The following is a 23,364-nucleotide window of genomic DNA, read 5'->3' as shown; positions in this document are numbered from 1 at the left end:
AATGTGGATTTTGCTGAATTCAGTTTGCAAATTGTGACAGCAGATGGTTGAAACCCGCCCCCATAAAAATTCCATGCCTGAAATGGTATTGCCTATGTTTACACACCCTGAGAAATAAGACTTGGATTTACAAAGAACCAAGTGAGTAACTTCTATTCCCACATGCTGTGATGCCTGTTATGCAGGGTACAGGACACTTGAAAACACAGAGAAGTATTTGGCCACTATTACATAGTCAATAAGCTTTTATTTAGATGATAAAGGACAACATGTTTGCAAGAAGAAAGATCTAGAGAGATTTACTGCTCCCCTGAAATTCAGAGAAGTTCCCCAGGTTCCCTGTCCGTAAGTCAGTGCTTGAGCGAAAGAACAAGGAGGTTCTTTAAATGCAAAGTCACTATTTGCATTAACTGCACAGAGATTTCATCTTCACGTTGCCTCCCGCTGGATACACTCTGTGTATGAGGACTGATCTAAATATTGGATTGCACATATTTGGCAGGTCTTGCACCCCTCTTCGCAGACAATGGTTTTGTCATAACTCACAATGAAGTTACTGTAATACTGCTTAAAGAGTGTGCTGTGTGGCATAGACAACTGTTTGGCCATTTCATATAGGCTTTCTGGCTTCAAGTCTTCAATGCCATAAGTTTTAGTCAGGATGTATTCTAATTTCCAGTTGGATTCATTTTTCTCGTTGGCATCTCTGAGGTCCAAGTAAAACTGCCAAAGATCCTACAGTTAAAAAAAAAAGAATAAAAAAAGATAAAGAAAGAAAAAATAGTCACGGCTGTATTGCTTTCTTCCCTGCTTCATTAAGTCTCTGGAGTGATATATTGATTAGGAAGCTGTCACTCCTCATTATTCACAAGTGAACAGAAGGTCATGTCCCACCCCAAGAGCTGGGCTTACACCCAAAGCTGGTACTTGCAGTGCGGTAATGGTGGGGGGATGGGGAGGAGAAGAAAAAGGAGACACAAAAGGCAGCAGTGCCAGTGTTAGAGGTCCTTCCTGTCCAAACTCCTCTATGCTCGTCTGCCTTAGGAGCGGGGCAAAAGGATAAGAACCAGAAGTCTCCTTTCTGCAGGCACTCCTTGAGGGGCAGAATGGAGAGAAAAAGAACGGCCCAGGGAGAATTTAAGGGAAAGGATGCAGGATGTGATGCAGGAGTGAAATCTGCACAAGAAAGGAGCAGCCTGTATTAGCATAGGTCTCCAGAGAGAAACTCCACTCCCAGTCAAGCTGCAGAGTGCATTGTCAGTGGAGTGAAGATTTTATCCTGAATTATAGAAAGAAAGTCCAAGTCATTCAGAGCCAATATAATTATACAGGATTCACTTCATCTCCAAAAATCACAAGACTACAGAGTGAAAGTATTTTACTTTTTTTCCTTCTAAATTTATCTACCATTTCCCATAAAAAGTATAAACTCTATATAGGAAGATGCATGATTACAAAAGACATCATGGGGTTAAAAGTGCTTTTCTTCCTCTGCCCTTCTACACCTTTTAGAAGCCTTTCATGGACTGCATCCCAAAGCTCAGGCTATCTTCAGCAAACAACAAGCCTAGGATTTGGGGTGAACCTCTTTCACAGTTGCAGAGCTCCCTGCAAATAGTTTTAGGATTTTACCTAGAAAAATTCTGATTGTCTTTGATTCTATGTCATAAGAATATTCCATTGAGAACAGAAGGTAGTCCAGCAGGCACAGAAAGACAGATTTCCTTTCCTTTGCCCAGGAAGAAAAATTAAGAGTAAGCACCAAAGTTCCACCAATAGCCATGATACTACAAAGGCTGATATCTCACTGTAATTTTCAATTACACTATTTAAAATCTTAAACAATGCTTTAAAATATTTACTTACCAGCAAAGTATAATCAAGGATATCATACTGATACAACCTGACACCAGGGTTATTGGACTCCATTTGCCATACATTCTTCACTGGGGTTACAGCAGGTGCCACAAACAAGGAATTGACTGGCTTTTCTGCAGGAAAAAGGAAGGTGAGGAGACAGTTTCCTTTCAATCATTTCTTTTTCAAACAGATGTTTTTTTAGAGAACCAACACAGCAAGGATAAGAGTGACTGGCTTAAGGATATTAGCTTTTTTCCCCCCTGGATAAGCTATATCACTGTGAACTCCTTCTATACTTCCAACACACAGACCAAAACTTGTGTCAAATACAACAGTACTCACTCCAGTGTGTACCACTTAAGTTTGTCTATACTAGAGGCTTCCCAACCAATTCAACTACCTGTGCAAAGTGTCTTGCCTATATGTGAAGTCTCTGCATTTTGCATATTTCTACTGAAGACATATTCAAAACCTTTAGCTGCTGTTTCCATACGGTATTTTACATGTCACTTTATGTGTTTATAATGTTATTAGAAACACCAGTCTCATAACCTGACCCTGACTTCACTCAGCTACACTAACTCAGCACCTAGTACATGAACACAGATCTTTACAGCAACTGAACTGCGAGGATGTAGATGGTTTTAATGAGACAGAATATGCAGATAAGCACATTGAGAGGTTCTCTGTGGAAGAAAGAAACCCTAACTATTCCCTTCTCTGACACTGTCACAGCAATAAAATCACAAGGTCAGTCTCCACATATGAGCAGAAGCTTTGAAAGCTTGGAAATCAGTAGATTCTTCTGGAGAAGACAAAACTGAGCTCTATCTCATTACACTGATGTTGGCTGCAATATTGCATTTATCTTGAATTCTCTGGAATTCTGTCAAGAGGAAAATGTCACAAATAGAAGACAGTCTAAAACTGTACAGATAAACACAATCTGTATGTAGCTACATGCAACTTCACTGTTTAAATCTTGCCAAAAGATGCAAAATTACTAAAATAATTTGGAAGCAGTTGCACATGTGAACTGTAATGACAAGCACCAAGATCAGTCTGTCCCCAGTGAAATTTGCAGTAGAGGTGATGATTTTAAGCATAAATGGGACAAGGTACAAAAAATGTAAGTATGAGACTGCCTTAAACACCATTAAAAAAATACAAAAAGCCAGTTCTTTCATTAGTCTGGATTCTTTTTACTGGAGATTAACTCCATAATAACACCATTTAAAAAGGTAAAAGATTTGGAATAGTGTTACCCCAGTCATCATTTCGGGCATAGTTTTTATAAGTTTATATAAAACATAGATGAAGAGCCAATTAACATTTGGGTATTTTACATAAAGCAAAGCAATGGACCTCTCATTGTTCTATGCTACAGACACAACTTGTTAGATATCTTCTGTTAGAGATGTTAGAGTGCTCCATATAGCCATGCCATGCTTCAAACTAAGGGATTTCAAAGCAATAAACAAAAATTTCAATGTGGGTGATTTTCTTGAAGGGAAATTAGCTGATCTAAGAGATGCAACAGGCAGAGACTTTCTTTCCTCTGCCTCCTGCTTACCCTTATCTTAATTAACTTTGAAGCAGCAGGGAACTCAGCAGAGAGGCACAGTAATGATGCAGGAAACACAAGAACATAGAGCATGTCTAGCTGGCCTGAGAACATTCCCTTTGACACATTACACAATAGCAACTGGCTAGTATAATTTGCCCATGTCACTGAGTGGAGAGGAAAGACTAGAAATTCCTGTCTAGGCATAAGCATTCATTAAAAAAAAAAAAAAAAGATTAGGAAGCTAGAGGAGTCTCTTCTGACTTCAATAAAAAAAGACAGTCTGCCTTGCAAGATTCTCTTTGGAAAAAGAATGGCAGTGTGTGGGACTTGAACTCTTGCAGATATATAGCAGTATTTCCCAATTTCCTTTTTTCAATTATTTATAACAGAAGCTGACTGGGAAAAACATGCAAGAAAGTATTAATTTGCTTTTAATCAGGAAGAAAAAGATTCAGGAGTCAGCAAGCATCATTACCTTCTTCATCCAGGAGGACCATGATACTATCTCTATGTGTATGTCCAAAAAACTGGCCCGCAATAACACTACTGTATTTGCGAAAAATCTTTACCAGTCTCTCATTGTAATACTCCCTTATAGCTGTAGTATTCCTTGCATATGGCAAGTATCCTACCGGTACATGACCTATGATATATACCTAAGGAATTAAATACAGAAAGCATGATTAGCACCTTCATTTGAAACTTACACTTTTAGCTGTAACCTAATAATGGTTACCACAGTTTCATAATAATGCTGTCTCAGAAATGTCATTCTGAAAGATGTAAATCATGACAGGTTTTTTATATAAAATACAAACAGTATGAATATTCAAATTCATAATATCAATTAAGTATATTATTAGAGGAAAATAGTTCCAATAAATCTACGCGTGATTTTAGGTCTAAGGAAAATATTATCAATTACTTTGAATGATAAAAATGAGTTACTATGGCAAGACTTATAATTTGGCATCTCAAGAAGATAGAAGGAAAAACTTATGTTCAAGTATTACAGCGCCTGCATGGTCAGAGAGTCACCAGAAACATGGAAAAACTAGTTAAAACCCCTCTGTCTGAGGCAGAGGCTTAGTGCCAACTGCACACACCAGCTAATATGCTGCAGAGTTTCATGAGGAAGGGAAATCTCTCCTTTCTCCTGACTGAACTATAATATTTTTTAAATTAAAACACTGCAGCAAAATGTAAACATGTTTCAAATTAAACACATCTTCTGCTCAGATGATGATCCAATCCCTGCACCAATCAATCAATCAATCTATCAAGAGCCAACAATTTATAGCTTCACTTCAAAACCTGAGTAATATATGACAATTTACTATAACACTCAAATCATAGCAATTGCGCAGCTTGGCTAAGTTTTGTGGTTGACAAACTCCTTTCTAATTTCTATTTTTGATACTTTTAATTATATTGAAATGTAAATCAAACATGCTAGCTTTTGTCTTAGGCCAAGAGTGTAGATTTTAAAATTAAAGACTATGTGTAAAAAAGCTAAGAAACTGGCTTCTGCAGTATTTTACATAGTTGGAAAGAAAAAGTATTTTACTGTAAAATTTGAGAAACTTCATTTGAGAAACTTCATTCAACTATTTTATTCATTGTTGCAGTATAATGTGCCTATCCAAAGAGGACTTATTAAAAAATAAATTTTAATTTTTTAGTATCTTTGGCAGCATTAATATTCTTCTAGAAGCATGTTTATATTTTCATTGTCTCTACTTCTTCTGATGGGTTCTGTTCATGGCCCCTACCTTTTCCTTGTTTTGTGAAGAGGTTTCAAGTATTGCCTCCAGCCAGGCAAACTGGTTGGCTGGGTCAGTGATATTCACAGTTAGGCTGTTGGGGCTGTAATATAAATTTGTGTTGAGACTGATTATCCTGAGCGGTTGAGAACTATCGTCGGATTCAAACAGCTGTGTGTAGAAGCCACCTGTGAAAACAGGACCAATATCCTATGAAAAATGAAAAGCTTCAAGGCACAACTTTACAATCAAAGTATGCCACTGACAAAATCCCCAGCCTTACTCTTTCTAATAGACTACTGATGCTTAATCAAGCCACATATCACCATATCACAACAGAACATCTTAACAACGTTTTCAGCCACATTTTAGTATAAATTGACACAGAATTATTTATGAATTCTTGCCTGTAATTGTCTTTGTGTTTATTTGACAGTATTCAGATGCAAATATCACATGCAAGAAGTGCCCTCCAATGTTTCTTCCACACTGAGATACAACAGTTGTTAAAAGGCCCACATTTCTTGAAATACCGCAAATGTACAGGCTCCTCCAGGAAGAACTGTTTGAGTTTACTACCCTTATACTTTGAAAGTCGTTTAACTTCAGACTGGTAATATGATGAAAAGTAAAGATCACATTTTTCAATTCTAGCTCCCAAAACTCTCCCCAGCATGCTGAGCTTCTTCAATGGGTGTAACTTCATAGTTCAGTGGAGCTACGGCAACAGAATTATAATATACGTGAATTTATGGTCTGTCCTTTGAGTTTTATTATCCTTCTTAAAGTTTCCACTTCCATTCTTATCCCGAGGTTGTTCTCATTCAGGACACAAACTCACAAATTAAACTTCCAAATCCGTAATGTTTGAGTGGATTGGAAACTGGGTTGAACTTTTCAGTCCTTTGCTAAAAAGAACAATCCTAATTAGGATATCAATATTCTCCCAGGTAGTAAGTTGGACACAAATGTCCAACAGTATAATCACCATGACTATGTGCTATCATAACCTGAACCAAAATGTACCCATTCAATATGCTCTGAAATACATATAGCATTAAAACAGAAACATCATTTTAACAGTTTTTTACAACCAAAGCTAAGTTTTCTTGTGCATCCATACACCTTCATCTAAAAAGTATTAAGAGGTATTAAAGTCAGAAAGGTATTTCACATGCATTGGTACAATGTCAGTAACACTGTACATCTCTACAAGAAGCAATAATTATTGCATCAGAAAGGAATACATGTATTTTGAATATAGGCATTGCCATTGAAAAAGATAAGTAACTTCTTCCAGGAGAAGCATTACAGATAATCCATTGTTCTGATTCATCCTATGAGACTTAGCTAAACAAACAGCTAATCCATAGAAACATTAATTTCCTAAACCTGAGCTTCACAATGCATTACTGCCATACTTTACCTTTTCTGAAGGTATTGATTGCTTCATCATTTAGCCAAGGTTTCCAGAAATCGGCAACAGCATTGTAAACTTCACTGGTAGTTACAGGAAGCTGATCCTGTGAGAGAGGAGAATCTGGCTAAATCTTAGCATTCAGACACACAGACAAAAAAAACCCCACTAAATTATCCTACCCGGCCTCTTGCGTAACATATAAGTGTATCCAGTCATCACCAGGAGGAATTCAAGAAAGGAAAAAACCAACTTCTGAACATCCAGTATTGCTGATCAGCTTCAAATGCCTAAACTTAGTCAGAACTGACTGCATGGCCTTATTAATGCACTGATAAACTAATGCCAGAAATACGTGAAACCTTAGGACTACAGCAGAATGGAAAACCATACATTCTGCAGAATTAATAAACATATCAACTGACAAGTCAAAGTCTAAAAATAAAGTCTCTTGGATGAAAAGCTTGAAGGTAAGCTTCTCTTAAAGAAGGTGATTTTTTCAAGAACTTGGGGTTCATAGCAGCTCCTTAAAACTCCACTACGGCCCTCAGACACATTCAGACGAAACTGGCAAATGTTGCTGTGGTGTCCTGTAGTTCTAGTAACAAAGCATTTAAAATATAAAAGAAAAAGTTTTGTCAATGTTTTCTCCCACTGGCTTTAATTAGGACTCTAGCACTCTTCAGCCTGAGCCACAGCCTCTTAAGAGCCATGCTCTGATCTAATCCTGACAGAAAGATACCAGCCTGTCCTAACAGGGTGGAAAAACAGGAACGGCATTGCAGTACATGTTTTCTTAAACATAAATTTGACCTTTCCAAGATCTTTGAAACTAAACCTACGTTGTTAGAGGCTTAGGCAGTAAGCCTCTGTCTAGGAGCAGTGCAATCAGACGTCTGTTGAGAAATTTGTTGCTTGCAGTGCACAGACATCAGTTATTAGGACAGTTTTGAGCCAGACCTAACAGTCACTGAGACACACAGCAAAACCTGATCTCAGATAAAAGATCATGTTATGGACTGAAGGTGGTTTGGACTCAGGCAAGCCAGTGTTCTGTGAACTGCTAGACAGCAGTTTGGGAATTTGTTTTAAGCAGGGGCAAGCGTGTGAAGCAAATAAGACAATGCAGAAAGACTTAGGTCACAATATACGATCTGAAAGGTATCCCAATGCTTGATTATACTGAGTAGTGTTTAGAACACGTTCTGCAAGAAAAATCACCCAAGACTGTTCAGGTGTTAAGACAGTTCAGAACACAACTGAGAGCAATAAAATTCTTCAGTGCATGGTGAGCACGCAGCTCTCACACTTGCTTTGGAGCAGCCCACAGTGTGTGTCTTGTTCCACATCACTTCCAGCCTACAGGACATTTGCCATGCATGTCCATATGAAAAAGAAAAATGTCATAAACTGCAAAAAACAAATGTTAAACCAATCAAAACAGATGAAATGACCCCATAGCGGGGATATTCTGATCCCATGGCCTTTTTCAAGCAGTAACTGAAAAGCATGCCAGTTCTGCACATTGGTGAAGCACGTGGTTTCAAAGCAAAGTATCAAACAAACTGTGTGGCTTTGCGCAGAGAAAACTACAACAATCACCAGTTATTCCAATCACCTGCCTGCTTCAAAGTCCTATTTGCTGCCCATCTGCCCCTCCTGAGCATCTTTTTTTTCTATTTTCAGATTTAATTTCACAAGCAAAATTCAAATTTTTTGAAAAAGTCCCTACATTCTTTGTCTACAAAGTTATTGTATCTAGTTTTTTTCTTCTATATCAAAGGAGACTGCTGAATGACAACTATTATCTGTTTAGACATTTTTATAAACAAAACAAAATGAAAACAAAACGAAAACAAAACAGCCCTCAGTTAGGGGGTTATTTATCAAAATACTTTACCAGAGGTTTCCAGTGAACCAACCTGTTCTCATCAGTGCACCTCACAAACCAACACAAGACTACCACAGTAAGAACACAAGAGACTGAAGTCCCAGTTTGTTTTCTACGCTCACATTTCCAATATATGTCTAGCTCTTATTTTTGTTTTGCATGTTTCCTTTTCCCACCCTCTCAGCACCTCTGTTAGTCTTCAGTCTGGAAACCACAAACTCCAGCAATGACACGGGAAATTATATAATTACCTAGTACACCAACATATACCCTGACAGGCCTAATGAATAACACAGAAAGCTGGAATAAATCCTTTGGGGTGTGAAAGGGTGTTACTGAATTCCCATGAGGCATTTCAAACAAAATATTTTAGTTGACCTGCTCCACATCCCTTCTGATCCCCTCAGATCCAATGACAGCATTTGCTTCTGAGTCCTGTGTGCTGCCAGATCAACCCACAACATGCTTTAAAGGACACATGAAGCAACTGTTTACTTTTGAGCTATGCCAAGAACAATATTCACAGTACACTCAAAGCAAAAAAGTCCTCAGCTGCACATAGAAATATTCACATTGATGATTCAGTGGCTACATGGAAAGAATAAGGAAAGAAAAAATAGACATATTTTTAATAATAGTGGCAAAACTACAGGGACATTACAAAAATTCTGCCATTAGTTTGGTAAAAAAAATAAATCCAGTGATGCCAGCAGACAGATTTCCAGCAGGACTTTCAGTACACCTGGAAACTTATCACAGGCTCATAGATCCATTACATTAAGGATGTAATTTCTGACAGATTACACATGCATGACTCATACAGCAATAAAAAAATAAGCATATATTAACTATTTCGACATATGGTGGTTCTGAGCCATGAGGAACAATTAGCAGTGAATTCAAATGATCTCAGGCCACGTACAGATTTTACCTGGCATCAACCCTTCTTCGGGTAAGAGCACAAAGAGAGAGATTTAGTTTCTGTTCTACAGCGGAACTATTGATAATTTTAAATGCTTACTGAAGAACTGTAGAATTCTGTTTCCAGAATAATTTCTGAGGCGTTAGGAACACACTCAATATGACGTATAAAAAAATAGCTAACTTGTTTTACCTGTGGCCAGTAGTCATGATTGCCCAAGGCTGGGAAAACCTGAAGATCTGGAAAGAAATTACGAATTGTAGAACTCATATTGCCAATGATGCTAATGACCAACTTTGTGGAGAGCTCTTTTACAGGAACATGAGGAGGGCTATCCCTGAAAAAGAAAAAGGCTTTATTAACAAGGGTTTGTTAGCAACATAAGGAATGGCAAAAAATTCTGCAAACACATCTACATTCTAACATGTAAGGCTACTATACTTTTTAATTAAAACAACAGAATTGCTTGAAAGGCTCACTGCAAAGGCTTTAAAAATGAGTAGACTAATGTTGTTTCATATCATAATGAAGACTTCTTAGAAATTAAATTAATTCAATGCCATCATTTTGAGCTACTGCGCAGTTTGGGTTATATGTCTTTCATCACCTGCACAACTTTGCAAGTTTCTTTTTTTCCTTTTAACAACATCCTGTTGAAAATTACAATAAGGTAAGTGAAACAAATTCATCACTTATCTTCATATATTAGTATTTTTTAACACCCTTCACCAGCAAAATTGACACAACATAAAGAAACTAGTTCTTGCAACACTCCAAACTATTAATCTCTTTGATAAATTATCTGTTGAGCTATACCATAAAAAACTATGTGATGGTAGAATTCAGAGTTTTCCTATGGCAGAAGAGTACATCGATGCTATCTTTCATGAATACCTAGAAAGTAGCAGGGCATAGTACTATCAAGCTACTCATATGCCTCCCTTTCACACTTCTTTCTCCAGTCGCATTGCTAAGGCACACAAAGCTTCACAGGTAACACCTCTGTGAGAGTATTATTATGCTCACTTTCTAATATGGAAGATTGGAACAGGAAAGGTAAATGTTTTTACTCAATAGAGTATAATGATAGACAGTACTGAAGAGAGAGGCAGCAACTATGACACTGTTACCCTCCCTCTGAGAGCCGCTGATCTAGAATCCATACAGGTACCAAAACAGAATGGTAACCTTTATAAATTTAAAAAAAAAAAAAAGCATAAGCTATAGTATTGCTTGATTCTAGTTACCCCTTAAAGAACTAAATGCAATGTAGTTACAGGGTATTTTCTAAGAAAGGATGCACTTCAGATGCAGACCTGAAGATGCCTCCCGTAATGATTAATTCCAGTCAGTTATTGCCCTGACCTTTCTTTTTGTTTTTTCCATTTTCCACCCCCCTTACACCATTTCTATTAACTTACACTAACACAGCCATGTGGTAAATACCACAATGAACAGTCCAACAATTAATACAGAGATCGAAGTCTACTCCTGAGGCCTTATATTCTCAGTCTTCCACCTAGTAGCCATTTGGACAACTAAAGGGACAACTAGCGTTTGTGAGATACTGAACTCAGATCTGTTGGTGCAAATATAAACTTGTGAATTACCACACTATCTGGCTATCCAGCTTTAACTGCAATGACTTGAACACTTACCCTGTCCAAATCATGAATGAAACCTGCTCTTTTGAATCCTTCATGAATGTAAATGCTGACAAAATAAGTTGATAAGGAGAATCACACAAAAAATCTCCAAATGGGCCTGGGTTGGAGGCATTGGCTCCTTTGGAAGAAGAACAAACTTTGGTGCGATCAGGGGTAATGTGATAAGTCGGATCTAAATGTAGATCGGATACATGCCAGAACTGCCCTGTTTTCAGAAAACAAAGATTAAAGAAAATGCATTATTTGCATCCGAACTGGATGTACAGGGTAATGCCAAGTTTGCTCCAGGTTGTCTACTGCTATTCCTCTTTAAAGTCTTGAAAAGGAGAATAAATTTAACAAATTGTTGATCAGCCTGTCTGATAACTGTGGGCAAGTTCTGCATTCCTGACAAGAGTCGAGTCCTTCATGTAGCCTGCTTAGAAAAACTGAAAACAGAGGCAGAGGCATGGGTTTACACTATTCACCAGAAATAAAACGGAGATTGGAAGGAACTGAAAAATCAGCTCTTTTTCATTAATAGCAATCTGGAAACTGCAGAGTAGAGGAGGCAATAGAAGGACTTCTCCACTTCACCTGAAAAGAGAGGGAGTTGCATTTTTATTATTTTTCCAGAGCTCCCCTGGCTGGAAGCTACTATAAAAGATCAGAGCCTAGAAAGAATGGCAAGAAACAGCATGTGTGCAAAAATTTCAAAGCTCTTCTCCTCAGAAGCCACAGTAGCAGAGACTGGGCTTCTCACCATAGAGCAATGTGTCAGCCTTACCACTGTTTTCCAGGCTGACATGTTCTCAGCCATGGCTACACAGCACTGCACGGATAAAGGAGCTGAGAAGTATAGGAATATGCTGAACAAGGTGAATCACGTCTGTATTAGCCTATAAGCCTTCAAGTTTCATGTAAAATAAGAGTAATTTCTTTCTGTCCGTTTCAAAGCACTTGGTAAAGGCTTTGACAGGCATGTATCTGGGGCAGTGATTGTGAAACAGGGACGGACATAAATTGATTTTTCCCAAGGTCACATGCCCACTCTGTGGCTGAGCAGGCACCACGCAACTCTACCCCGTGGAGCTTTGTTTCAGGAAGCAAAAACCAGCACCGTTCTTCAAAATCTGTAAAACTGTGACTCCTACGATTAGGACTCTCAGAAACGCCGGGATAGTGCTGCGTGTTCGGTCCGAGGCAAGTGTGAGCGACATGGAATGAAAATTCTGTGGGAAACCACTTGGGAGCACTCACCTGCGTGCACGGCCGTACCAGGGGCCACGGCGGGCAGAGCGCGTGTGTGTTTGCTGACAGCACGGAGCCCCGACGCGGTGTTTGCAGTGCATGCCCCGGGACACCGCGCCACAGGCAGGGCCGCGCTCACCTCACCTCACCCCACCCGCCGGGTAACTGGATAATAAACCCCGCTTAACCCCCCGTACCTGAAAAGCGCTGTGTTTACTGATCTAATAGCCACGTGCAGCTGCAGCCACTTGGGACAGGGAATACCAGGGCAGGGGGCTAAGCGCGGGCAGCAGTGCCACCAGGGGAGGGGAAAGGAGGCACAAGCGGGGAGCGCGCACCCCAGCCACCCCCGCCGCCGGGCCGGCGGTGCCCCCGGCCGGGTCTGCCTCCGCCGGGCCGCCCCTCGCCCGCCTCCCCCGGCCTCCGGAGGCGCTGCCCCCCGCCGACTCACCCACGGCGGAGCGGGGCTGCGGGCCGGCCGGTGCCGCCTCCAGCGCGGCGCAGAGCAGCGCCAGCCCGAGGGCCACTCGCAGCTCCATGTTGGCCGTGCGGGAGCGCCTGGCCCGCCGACGGCTCTGCTCATGTGACTGCCCGGGAAAGGGGCGAGCCCCGAACGGCTTGTGCAAGCCCCGGCCCTCCGAGGCCTCGCCGGGGCCGCCGGAAACCACGGCGCCGCGCCCGCCCGCTCGGGGCCAGCAGCCGGCCCTGCCCGCGGCTCCCGCCCGCTGCCAGGCGGCCGCTCCTGAGAGGGCGAGGTGCTGTCGCCTCGGCCGGCCGTGCCCGCGGTGACCTTGAGGGGAGCTCGCAGGAGCCAAGCCTGGCCGCGGGCAGGGCTCAAGTCAGAGCACCGGCTGATGTGAGGCGGCCTTGAAGGAAGGCTGCGCTCAAGACACCCCACACCTCAAACATCTCTTGGAAGGATGCATCCCGGTTACTTAAGATGCTTTAAAATAAGAAACAAAACAAAACAAAAAACTGATTAAATATGGTATGAAGTACACGTTTAATACAGCTTAAGGGAAGCGATGAGAAGTACTGTAAATACGAGTCTTCGCTGCCAAGGCTTTATGGTAGCAAAGCTGCCGTTCATTGCTGAAGTCAGAATAGTTTTGTCTAGAGGAAGAGTACTTGCTGTCAGTTTAAGGAGCAGATCACAATAGCGGTGTCATGGATCCTGTGGCTGCCCTCTAATGTCACAATGCTCTGTATGCTATTCTGTTCAGATCTGCTTTCCAGGGCTCTGCAAAGCTGTTTTATTAGCAGCAGCTGGAAGTCCCATGTGTCATTTTTTCACTCCTCTGAGCAGTGTCACAGGCACTACTTCTCCACTTTTCTCTCCTTAATTTGACATTAATATTATTTATCTTTAGAATAGCAAAAGACTTTACCAATAAGCTTCACGATGGTTTCATATTACATATAGAACTGATGTCTGTAGGGAAAAGTAGCCCTTGTTTAAAAGCAACTGTAATGTAAAATATTTACTGTTCAAGGTTTATTCTGAAATGCAACGCCTCTGCATTCCTTTCCTCATGTTTAATAAAAACCTTTTTTTTTTTTTTTAATTAATGACCCCACAAATTACTTGTTGTGAAGATGAATGTCAATATTGGGGAGGCAAGTCTGTTTTTCTCCAGTGAAGAAGGAAATGCAGCTGCTTCCACCTTTCTCAGAAGGGGTGGCTGGGAAGGACAGTCATGTGGCAAGAGCACCCACAGGCAACAGAGGGAAGGCAGATGAAAGCTGCATCAGATACTGAAGCTGAGGATTAAATGAGCTAATAAAACTGAAGGGCGGAAGATGCTCCTTAAACAGAACTTGCACTGTAGCAACTAAGCAGCCCAGAAGAGCTCCCCATACCACTGGAGCAAGTTCTACTTTCCATTTCTCTGATGAAAATTGTTTGCTCCAGATTTTAAAAACTATCAATAGCCACCAAATAAAACATCTTTAATGGTTCATAATTAAGGACTCCCTTCTAGATGTGTAGTGTTCCCCACAAAACAGACTTGAATCTTCCTTTCAGACAGCTTCTTTGTGAAAAAATAAGCTAATAACATTAAATTTTATAGTTATGTGGGTTAGGTGCCTGTTATGTCTGAACTTTTATCAGATGAGTGAGATGGGCTACCCACATTATCCTACCTATCCAGGGAAGTCAACAGCATCTTTCCATGATATCATACAGGAGACCTGAAGGATGACATAGTGCAGGATTAGGCCTGGGAGTTGGGCTCAGCTGTGCCTTTGCTTGCAAGGCTATAGGTACCTACATCTCTATGTGGTTCACTGACTCAGTGTGTAGAAAACATGGACTCTCTAAACAATTTCCTCCCTGCTGCCAACAACCCATTCCAATTTTCCTAATAATCTGAGGTGTAAGGTGAGCTTTCTTACTCTGGTATTTTAAGGAAATATTGGTCAGGCATAAGGTTTTAATTTATCGTTTTTAAGCAGCATTTTTATTTTAAATTGCTCACAGTGCAAACTGTTATGTCTCCTGTACATATTAGCTATAAAAAAAAAACCAGTTCAGGGAAGGGAATTTTACCAGGTTTGTCTTGTACTGTTTTCCTGCCATCCTTGTGGAGACTGATGAAAGAGTTATTTATCATGTTGACGCTTTCCTCTGACCCTGTCAAAGACTTCAATATTTGCATATTAGCAAAAAAAAACCCCAAAAACAATCCAACAAAAAAACACAACCAAAAAACAAACCTATCAAAACAAATTAACTCTCTTAACTACTAAACCCAAAACTCCATGATCACCCCAACATCAGTCTGTCTACTGACCTTAGCCTGCATTGGGAAACAAATTCCCAGTGAAGAGGGGAGCTGAAATTGGCTTGAGCATCTTACTTCTTTGTCTACATAAAGACAGGGGCTTTATCTTTCTCCAGCAAAAAGAAGCCATTGAAGTAAGTCTGTTTTTCATTTCCCAAAATACTCTACACCACATAGAAAGGCTGCTGCATCATTGTGCTGCATACTTTTCCATCCTTAAACTCAGAAAAGCAACTTTGAACACCTCCCTCCAGAACACTAGAATATTAGCTGATTAAATGCCAAAGGAGCACATGTTTAAAAAATGTTTTAATTTCTTTTTGATTTGCATTCCAAAACAATTCACATATTTTCCATTTACTGTAATAAAAAAAAAAAGAGGCAAGTGTTTCAGAAATTTAATGCCAAGTTTAACCTTTAACCTGTTTCACTATAGAGCACAAGCATGCCAATTTGATGGCATAAAGTTGTTTTTATATAAAAAACACTCTCCAAAACTCTTTATTAACCTTTCATGCCAGAAATGTGCATTTTAGCTATGCTTGATTATGGACAGGACATTAATCCATCCAGCAGAAGTAACATCTGGACAGAGGTCACGTAAACTCTACGCTTTCTCATAGTGGCGAACAGCAACCACATCACCAAAGGTGAGAGTCTGCAAGTCCAAGGAAAAGACAGACATGTTAGATGCTGGACTATTTTCTGTAATAACACATATTATGAAGGCCATGCTACAACAAGTTCAGTTTACATTATGTAATTTATAGAAAAATAAATTGGTCTAGCTTGACATTTTAAATGAAGAAGCAAAGCCTTACTTTAGTTTCCATAAGAAATGAAACTTTCTCCTTGCTACTTTCACACCCAAGAAGCACATAATGCACATTTACAAGGCAGCACGAGTGAGGTTAGAATTTAACTGTTTTAATATAGCATTGTTTTAGTACACTTGTTTTCCCAAAGCTGATCACACCAAGATGTAAATTTTAAAATTTGAAGTCCTCTATACTATTATGCATAGGTATATACTTAAGGAGAATCCTGCATTAAAAAATGCATTCTGTGCCCTGTGAAGCTAGAACTAGCAGATACTATAGTTGCTGCAATTGTGTAGAACACTAACTACAGTATGCATTCTGGAGGTATTTCCTGAAGTAGAACAGGGCACCTCAGAATGTTCAAATTCCAAAGGAAAAGGTTTTCTGCATGTGTAGCTATTTCAAAAAGCAAAGCATGTGTTTTCCCTTGAATCGCTTGCCACATTGTGTTGCCTTGACTGTATGCTTTAAAGTTTGTATTATTTGCAAGTCTCCATCCATGCAGATACTCTCTGAAGTATGCAGGAAACAAACTAACTGGTTTTCTCCAGCAACCAAGTCTGATACATTAGTATAGCTGAAGACGTTTTTTTTGAAAGCTACATCTCTGTGCCAAAAATAAGCATGAGAAGTGCTACCCTGGACATTAGCTATAGTAACTTTAACATTTATTCACCCTATACTCCAATTTCTGAAAAGTTGGGAAAATAACATGAATTTAAACAGATTTTTCTCTATACAACAGCTGTTTATTGTAGTTTATAAAAAGATAGGAGGACTAAATCCTTTATTATTAAATAAGAATATACCATTACCTCCTGCAATATTGTAATTATTTTCACAGGGAAATGCTTGTTTTGTATAATTAACTATTTATGTGTGCATGCATAAAGTTTTCGACAGATAATTTCCTATATAATCAAGAACTTTGTATCATTACCAGAACTTTTTTTCTTGGGTATTTACATAAAAGTCTAGAAAGAACATATACACTCTGGAAATCCATAGCCTGACTTGCCTAAAACCACTAGCAATTTTTTAGTTGTCACTAAGACAAGACACAAAACAAAACAACTATTTGAAAAATCCCTGCTAGCTTTCCCTGCTAATTAGTTTAAGGATTTGTGTCTAAGTAACACTATCTGTTCACAAAGCTTGAGATAAGGGTAAGTGAGAAGTGTTAGTGGTACATTCGAATGCTCAGGGAGCTTTATACTTACCATTACCATTTTGCCATCCTTTATTTCTCTCACAAAGTTTGTCTCTTTGCCGTCCCATTTCTGTACGTGCACTAGCTTGTCTCCATCCAGGGTCACAACTGACTGTGAGATACCAAGAAACACAAAGACCTTCATTTATTTGGGATATTTGGGATTCTGCTCACACATCCAGCATTCTATTGAATTCTCTTCAATAGATGGATGTGGATCTAGAATTATAAAGTAGTCCCAGCCATTTTCAAGCCAAGGCTATGAATCATCCTTGTTTTAAGCATGAATTCCACACAATTCTTGTTTGTGTCAAAGGATGAAAAAGTTGTTTCCTTCGAGTTCCAGTCTCACAAGAACCTGCTTCAGATGTGCTTTGGGATAACGTTTCATGTTAAGCCCCCAAAGGTGCACAAAAAAAAGGAATTTGACTATTTCGACGGGAAAAAAGTTTCACCAAATTGTATTTGGATTGAGAGAAAAGCGGGCAAACACAATTCATCGACACTGGAAGGCAGACAGGGAGCTGGGGAAAGTACACATTGATTCAGGCAAGACGGTAAGCGGGCTGGGCAAGCAAGATGCAATCTTGCCTTTTTCCCCCGTCCTTCGCAGTGCTACAACTAGTAGTAGCAGAAGTTACATTTTTTTCCCTTTGACCCTACCAAAGATAGAGCCTCGGGGGCGGGGAGGAAGAAGAGAAAAAAGACAGAGGCCACTGCAGCCCCAGAGTTCACTTACTTTGCAGTTTCTATCATCGGGGGTAGTTTCATCAAATTCCTCTCCAAGTTTAAAGCTGATTTCTGTGTTTTTGAAAGTGCTTTGAGTCCTGATCACTACTTTGTCCCCCTCGCTGCTGATAATCACAGTGGGTTTAGTCACATTCCCCACCTGCCGTGTTGCAAACCCCACTCCTAGACCATTCAAGGACAAAGAGAAATCCATCAGACCTTCGAGTTTTTATATATTTTTTCTTTTTGCCACACATCGAAGTACAGAAATCTCTCCTCCCGCTCTAGAACTGTAAGCTATCCCTGTGCAATGCTGCTTTCTGCTTCGCTTGTGCCCTGGTAGGGACATTATCCATCGGTACTGCCCCCCCCGCCCCCGCTGCAGCTCCGTACCCCCCTGGCCGCCACCGCACCCCGTCCGCGGTCACCCCTACGGCCTCGATCGCTTCTGCTGCTCTGAGTTTCAGTTCCTTATCACTCCAGCATAATGATTTCTTTTGTGTTTGTTTGTTTCCTGCTTATCCGCAAGCAGCATGTGCCCGTCTTTCACACGCATCTCCTCGCCCGGGGCCATCGCCCGGAGCCTCTCCCCGCAGGACGGCTCCCACGCAAGCACACCCGCACCCCCCGCCTGAATGACCCGCAGCGAAGTAGCTCTGGGGATAGAAGCACAGCCGTCTCAAACAACCCCCCTCACCAGCACCAGCGCTGCCTATGCCTCATCTACATCTCTGGCAATGGGAGGGGGTCCTTTTAAATTATTATTTTTTTTTTTTTTTTTAGTATGGTGCAAAATTCCGAGGTCTCCTAAAGGTGCCGCCGCCCGGCCGTACCTACCCAGGGCCTTCATGTACTCGTCGAAGTTGTGGCTGTCCACCAGCTTCCAGGTGGCGCAGAAAGCCTCGACCATGGCGGCCGGCTGCGTGATCCGAGTGCGGTGCCGGGGGTTGCAGAAACGCCGGTCCTTCCGCGCCGCCCCGCATTTAAAGCAGGCGCCCGGCGGGGGGCCGGGGGCGGGGGGCGGCCGCGGTCCGCCCCCGACGGCCCCGCAGAGACGCCCCACAACGCCGGGGGAGGGGGCTCCCCGCCCCGGGGAAGAGGCGCGGTGTTACCCAGCCGGGACACAAGGCGGGATGCAGAGGGGAAGGGAGAGGAAAGATCGAGGCACCGCTCCTCACCCGAGCCTCCCCGGGGGCACCCCCCGTCGGTCCCCGTTGCTATCCCTAAATGTAAAGTAACACGGTGGAAAAAACAGAAGCGGGCACCCGACGTGAAAGACTCCACTGAGGATCACAATGCTACCGAGTTTTCCCATGAAGATTTTCAAACCCAGTTTGGTGTTGGCCAAGTGCAGATCCCTTTACCCCTCACAGCATCTATATGGATGCTTTCTGAACTTGGCGTTTGGCGTTGCTGATTGGAAACAGCACCTTGCCCCCACAACTGGCAGCATTTGGAGACTAAGAATGAAGAAAGAAGGAAAAGAGATTAAAACTGTTTCTTTCTTTTTATCCCCCCCCTCCTCTCCCTGCAAGAGAGGGAATGTTTTCTTCCTAGTTGTTCTTTGAAATCCTTTTAAGATGCTAGGTGGTCATCTTGTCTCTCAAATGTTTTTCAGAAAGTAGCCTGTCTCTGTGGGACACACCACAGTGTCAGCATTTCCAGACCTATGACTTGGATGGATTCCAGAATACTGAATCTAGCACTTCAGCTCTTGTAACAAAACTCAGGGACTAAGTGAATTTGTGTGATTCAGGAACAAAACCTCAGCAATTTTTTACCTTGTTTAGCCATACAAAATATAAATAATTATGAATATTTTCCCAATATTTTAAAATTAGTTTCTGATCATCATTTGCATTTCTTTCAGGCTCTTGTAGTATGGCACATTCTTTAAGCATAGGGCAAATGATGATTTCTGATGGGATTTTAATTAAATTTGCCATTTTCTCACTCGTCCTCATAAGGAATTAAACCCTCTCTGAATTAATCCGAGGAGTATAATCCTAATTCCTTTTACCACACAACACAATTTTCATTAATCTTCATAACCTAACGTTATGAACTAGTGCATCAATTTCTCTTTAACTTTCCATTCACTTACTTTGAAGCAAAAAGTGTCCTCCTGCAGCTGCTCAGTTTATGTCTGACTGCCTCTTCTGACCAGCTCTTCTGAGGCTTTTCAGCCAGTGCTCAGAAAGCCAGGGAGACTGGAGCATCACTTGAAATAACAGACCTCCAGTTGTTCATGAGACTGAAAGGAATCAAGTCCCCCTTTTTTTTTTGTCAAAGTTGAGTAATGCTGTGCCTCCAAAGTTTGCAGAGAATATCAGTCTTAGTGGTGCATCTCATATGGATATTCCCTAACTTCATGTCTGTAGTCAGTCAAACCCTCTGTAATGAATGAGTGCCAATTACACTTTGTAATGGGCATTGTCATGGCATAGGGCACATGGGTTTGGTATTGTGTCATCCCTGGCTCCAGTTCAGTTTGGGGATTGTGTTTCCTCAATACAATAACATTATCAAGTAAATAATGCCCACCACTCATAGCCAAACTGCAGTGGTGGTCTCACAGAGCCTCATCGCTGGCACCCAGGCAGCTGACACACAAGTACATACAAACTGACCTCATCACTTACTTACTTCACCTGAGATGCATCAGTACCTAACGCGGACTACAAGAAAGCTGGAAAGGGACTTTTTCCATGGGCATGCAGTGATGGGAGAAAGGGTAAATGGCTTTAAACTGGAAGAGAAGAGGTTTAGATTAGATATTAACAATAAATTCTTCTAGTGCACAGGAACATGGTCACATCTTGCCTTTAGAGCAGATTAAATTTAAGACCTATCAACCTCAGCAGTGTCTGGGTCAGTTTTCTTCCTCTGCACTGACAGGGAACAAATTTGAAGCCCCTGAGGTGTCATTTCTCATGCTTTGAGTTATTCCCTTCCTTTAGTTCCCTTCCTGAGGATGATCATTTTTCAGCCAAACTTGTGAAGTCAGTGAGGCACTGGAACATGTTGCCCACAGGAGCTGTGGATGCCCCATCCCTGGAACTGTTCCAGGCTATGCTGGATGGGGCTTTGAGCAACCTGATCTAGTAAAAGGTGTCCCTGACCATGAGGGGTGGGGGTTGGAACCAGATGATCCCTTCCAACCCAAATCATTCTATGATTCTATGATATTAAATTCTAAATGATTTTACCAATATCATCTTGATCTGTATAAATGCTTTGCTATGGCTGGAATGGAGATTGCAGTGTGAAGTACACTGACCTGGTGTGCATTTTAGGTTGCTGCACAAGAGACCAGCTTGGAGTTTCGTTTTTGCTGTCAGCAGTTTGATGGTTTTAACAGACTCTGTACTCCCCTGTAAAATGCCTGTGTGACGAAAGCTACCTCTGGAGATTTCTCTCTGAACACGAAGGGATTCATTCTCCTTTACACTAAACTCTTTACACCACCTGAGCAGTCTAAGTAGGCACATTTGTGTTTTCTGTGCAAGGTCTGCTTGAAAGATGAAAATGCTGTGGCAACATATCCCTGTGTAATGAGTAATCCTTGCTTCCAAAGGCCATTCAGGGTGAACATGAGGCTACTCTAACCTTCAGCCTTCAAATACAGGTCACAAACCCTGCTTTTAGCTACCTTTCCCCTCTTATATCCCTGCTTCACGTGCTCTCGGACATTCAGAGAATGAGGCTGTCGGCCTCGTTCAGCCTTCATTCTGTACTTGAAAGAAAAAAATTCACTTGTTCAGGAAAAAGGAAAAAAGAGGAGGAAGGGGGCACCACATTATGGACACCAGACTCCTATGGTAGAAAAGGGGGGCCATGAGATTCTATCATGTGTGGATTCCTCACAATCAATGTCAGGAGCTGCTGAGCATATAATCACTACAGCCAGTCACTAAAGGCTTAGTGTCTGGCTGTAGAAATGTAGTGAAATTGGTGCAGCTTGTGTTTGAAGTCAGGTTTATCTGTCCTTCTGCTCTGTACCTCAGTGGATCTAATGCAGGCAGGGCACTCTTGCTACACCAATTCAGTTAAACCTCCATCATTTCACTGTCTTTTCAGTACAGTAGCCAGGAACTGCGTAGTACTCTGTAAAGTTTGATCAGTAGTTAAGGGGATACTAAGTTATAAGATCTTCAGATACTTTAGTGATGACTGCATTATTCAAATATTTTTGTGTTCGAGGCAGTAAAGACCCTGGAACTGCAGAGTATCTTGTATCCATGTATCCAACAAAGGGTAGCAGTGTTACCAGGGCCTAACTCCCCTGGTATAAAAGCAGATGTAGGCACTCAGAGGCCTTTTAGGTATTGAATCCAATTGAAACCAACATGATTCAGGGTCCTAACTTACTTAGGTGTTTCTTTAAACTCTTAGCATTGTGAAACATATAGGGGGCTACTTCTGAATTAAGGAAATTGAAAATGTGCAGCTGAAAGAAGAAGCTTCCCCCTTTTATGGACAGCCAGCTAGGGTATTCTTATCATGTTTTAAGCTTTTTTGAAGTCCTGCTGTGAATCTCTGTGCAGTTTTGATCTCAGTGCAACACAGAAATGAACAGATTTTAGTAGGTATTGTGTCAGATGGGATGATGTTACTTCAGGGCTGAGTGCGATTTGATTTTTGATGTTGCAGAAAAACCTAATGTCAAACAGGGCAGTAGTATGTCCTTAACTAAAATTATCTCATATGCTCTCTAGCTGCCTGAGAGATTTGCTAATCCCCTTAATAAAAATAAACCATTTCAGTGCTGTTGGTGAATCACGGAAAATATCTAGGTTTATTTACTCTATTTTCTTTAGAAATCCCAATTTCAACAAATGCCTTATGGAGAAGACACCCAATTATGCAGCTGCACAAGGAAGTGGTCACAGAATGGCCCCAGGTACAAAGCATCTGTATGAATCCAATCTTGTGCTGCATAAATCCCACGTGAAGGGCTTTGCTGGAGCTGTGGACCACGTGATAGGCCAGGGTGCAAGGTAATGCAGGCAGAAGCAGGGAAAACATGTTTATAGCATATCCCTTCTAAGAGCATGGCATACTGTAGGCAAAACTTAGGAGCATGTTCAGCAGGCTTCTTGCCACTGTAAAAGCTCAACCAAAATAGTGCCAGGACAGTCTAACATTAGACACAAGTCATGTTAAGATCTAATTCTGGTGTTGATTGCTAATTAGTGAAAATGAAGTGGTCTGTGATCCTGCATTTCATTCATGAAGATTCTCTCTTATGTTACAAATTGGTGTGACATGAGATTAGGAGAGTCCTGGAAAGTAAATACCCACTAATACCTCATTATGAACTATTAGACATATATTAGGATTGGTTTAAGCTGAGAGGACAGCTGGTCGACAATGGTTTAAAGAAGTAAGCAAATGCTGTGAAATATCTCCAGGGTCTTCTCTGCATCTAAAAGGCTTTCAAGGGGTTGTTATCTGTTATCTAATATTACTGTATCAACTCATTTAGAGGACTCAAGTCA

General features: G+C 41.1%; 2 protein-coding genes across 4 annotated transcripts; both read right to left on the bottom strand.

Moving 5' to 3' along the window:
* Window positions 1–214: 214 nt before the first annotated feature.
* Window positions 215–13,019, bottom strand: SMPDL3A (sphingomyelin phosphodiesterase acid like 3A). 3 transcript variants are annotated; one of them, XM_027633894.1, is made up of 8 exons: window positions 12,769–13,019; window positions 11,079–11,292; window positions 9,613–9,757; window positions 6,617–6,713; window positions 5,200–5,378; window positions 3,903–4,083; window positions 1,867–1,991; window positions 215–735 (listed from the first exon to the last, which is right to left on the bottom strand). In XM_027633894.1, exons 1-8 carry the CDS (start codon window positions 12,854–12,856, stop codon window positions 430–432), a joined length of 1,335 nt encoding a protein of 444 aa, XP_027489695.1. In that variant the 5' UTR covers window positions 12,857–13,019; the 3' UTR covers window positions 215–429. The 3 variants fall into 3 exon arrangements, with proteins under 3 accessions (XP_027489695.1, XP_027489694.1, XP_027489693.1); XM_027633893.1 differs by lacking the exon at window positions 12,769–13,019 and adding an exon at window positions 12,515–12,624; XM_027633892.1 differs by lacking the exon at window positions 12,769–13,019 and adding an exon at window positions 11,555–12,402.
* A 2,375-nt stretch (window positions 13,020–15,394) lies between these two features.
* On the bottom strand, window positions 15,395–18,833 carry FABP7 (fatty acid binding protein 7). Its single transcript, XM_027633934.1, has 4 exons — window positions 18,701–18,833; window positions 17,874–18,046; window positions 17,145–17,246; window positions 15,395–15,761 (listed from the first exon to the last, which is right to left on the bottom strand). Exons 1-4 carry the CDS (start codon window positions 18,771–18,773, stop codon window positions 15,711–15,713), a joined length of 399 nt encoding a protein of 132 aa, XP_027489735.1. The 5' UTR covers window positions 18,774–18,833; the 3' UTR covers window positions 15,395–15,710.
* Between the last annotated feature and the right edge of the window lie 4,531 nt (window positions 18,834–23,364).

This window comes from Corapipo altera, unplaced genomic scaffold, assembly GCF_003945725.1.
Source record: "Corapipo altera isolate COAL_440 unplaced genomic scaffold, ASM394572v1 2b, whole genome shotgun sequence".
Lineage (NCBI taxonomy): Eukaryota > Metazoa > Chordata > Aves > Passeriformes > Pipridae > Corapipo > Corapipo altera.
The sequence above is the reverse complement of the archived record's forward strand: the minus strand, read 5'-3'. Positions and strand labels throughout refer to the sequence as shown.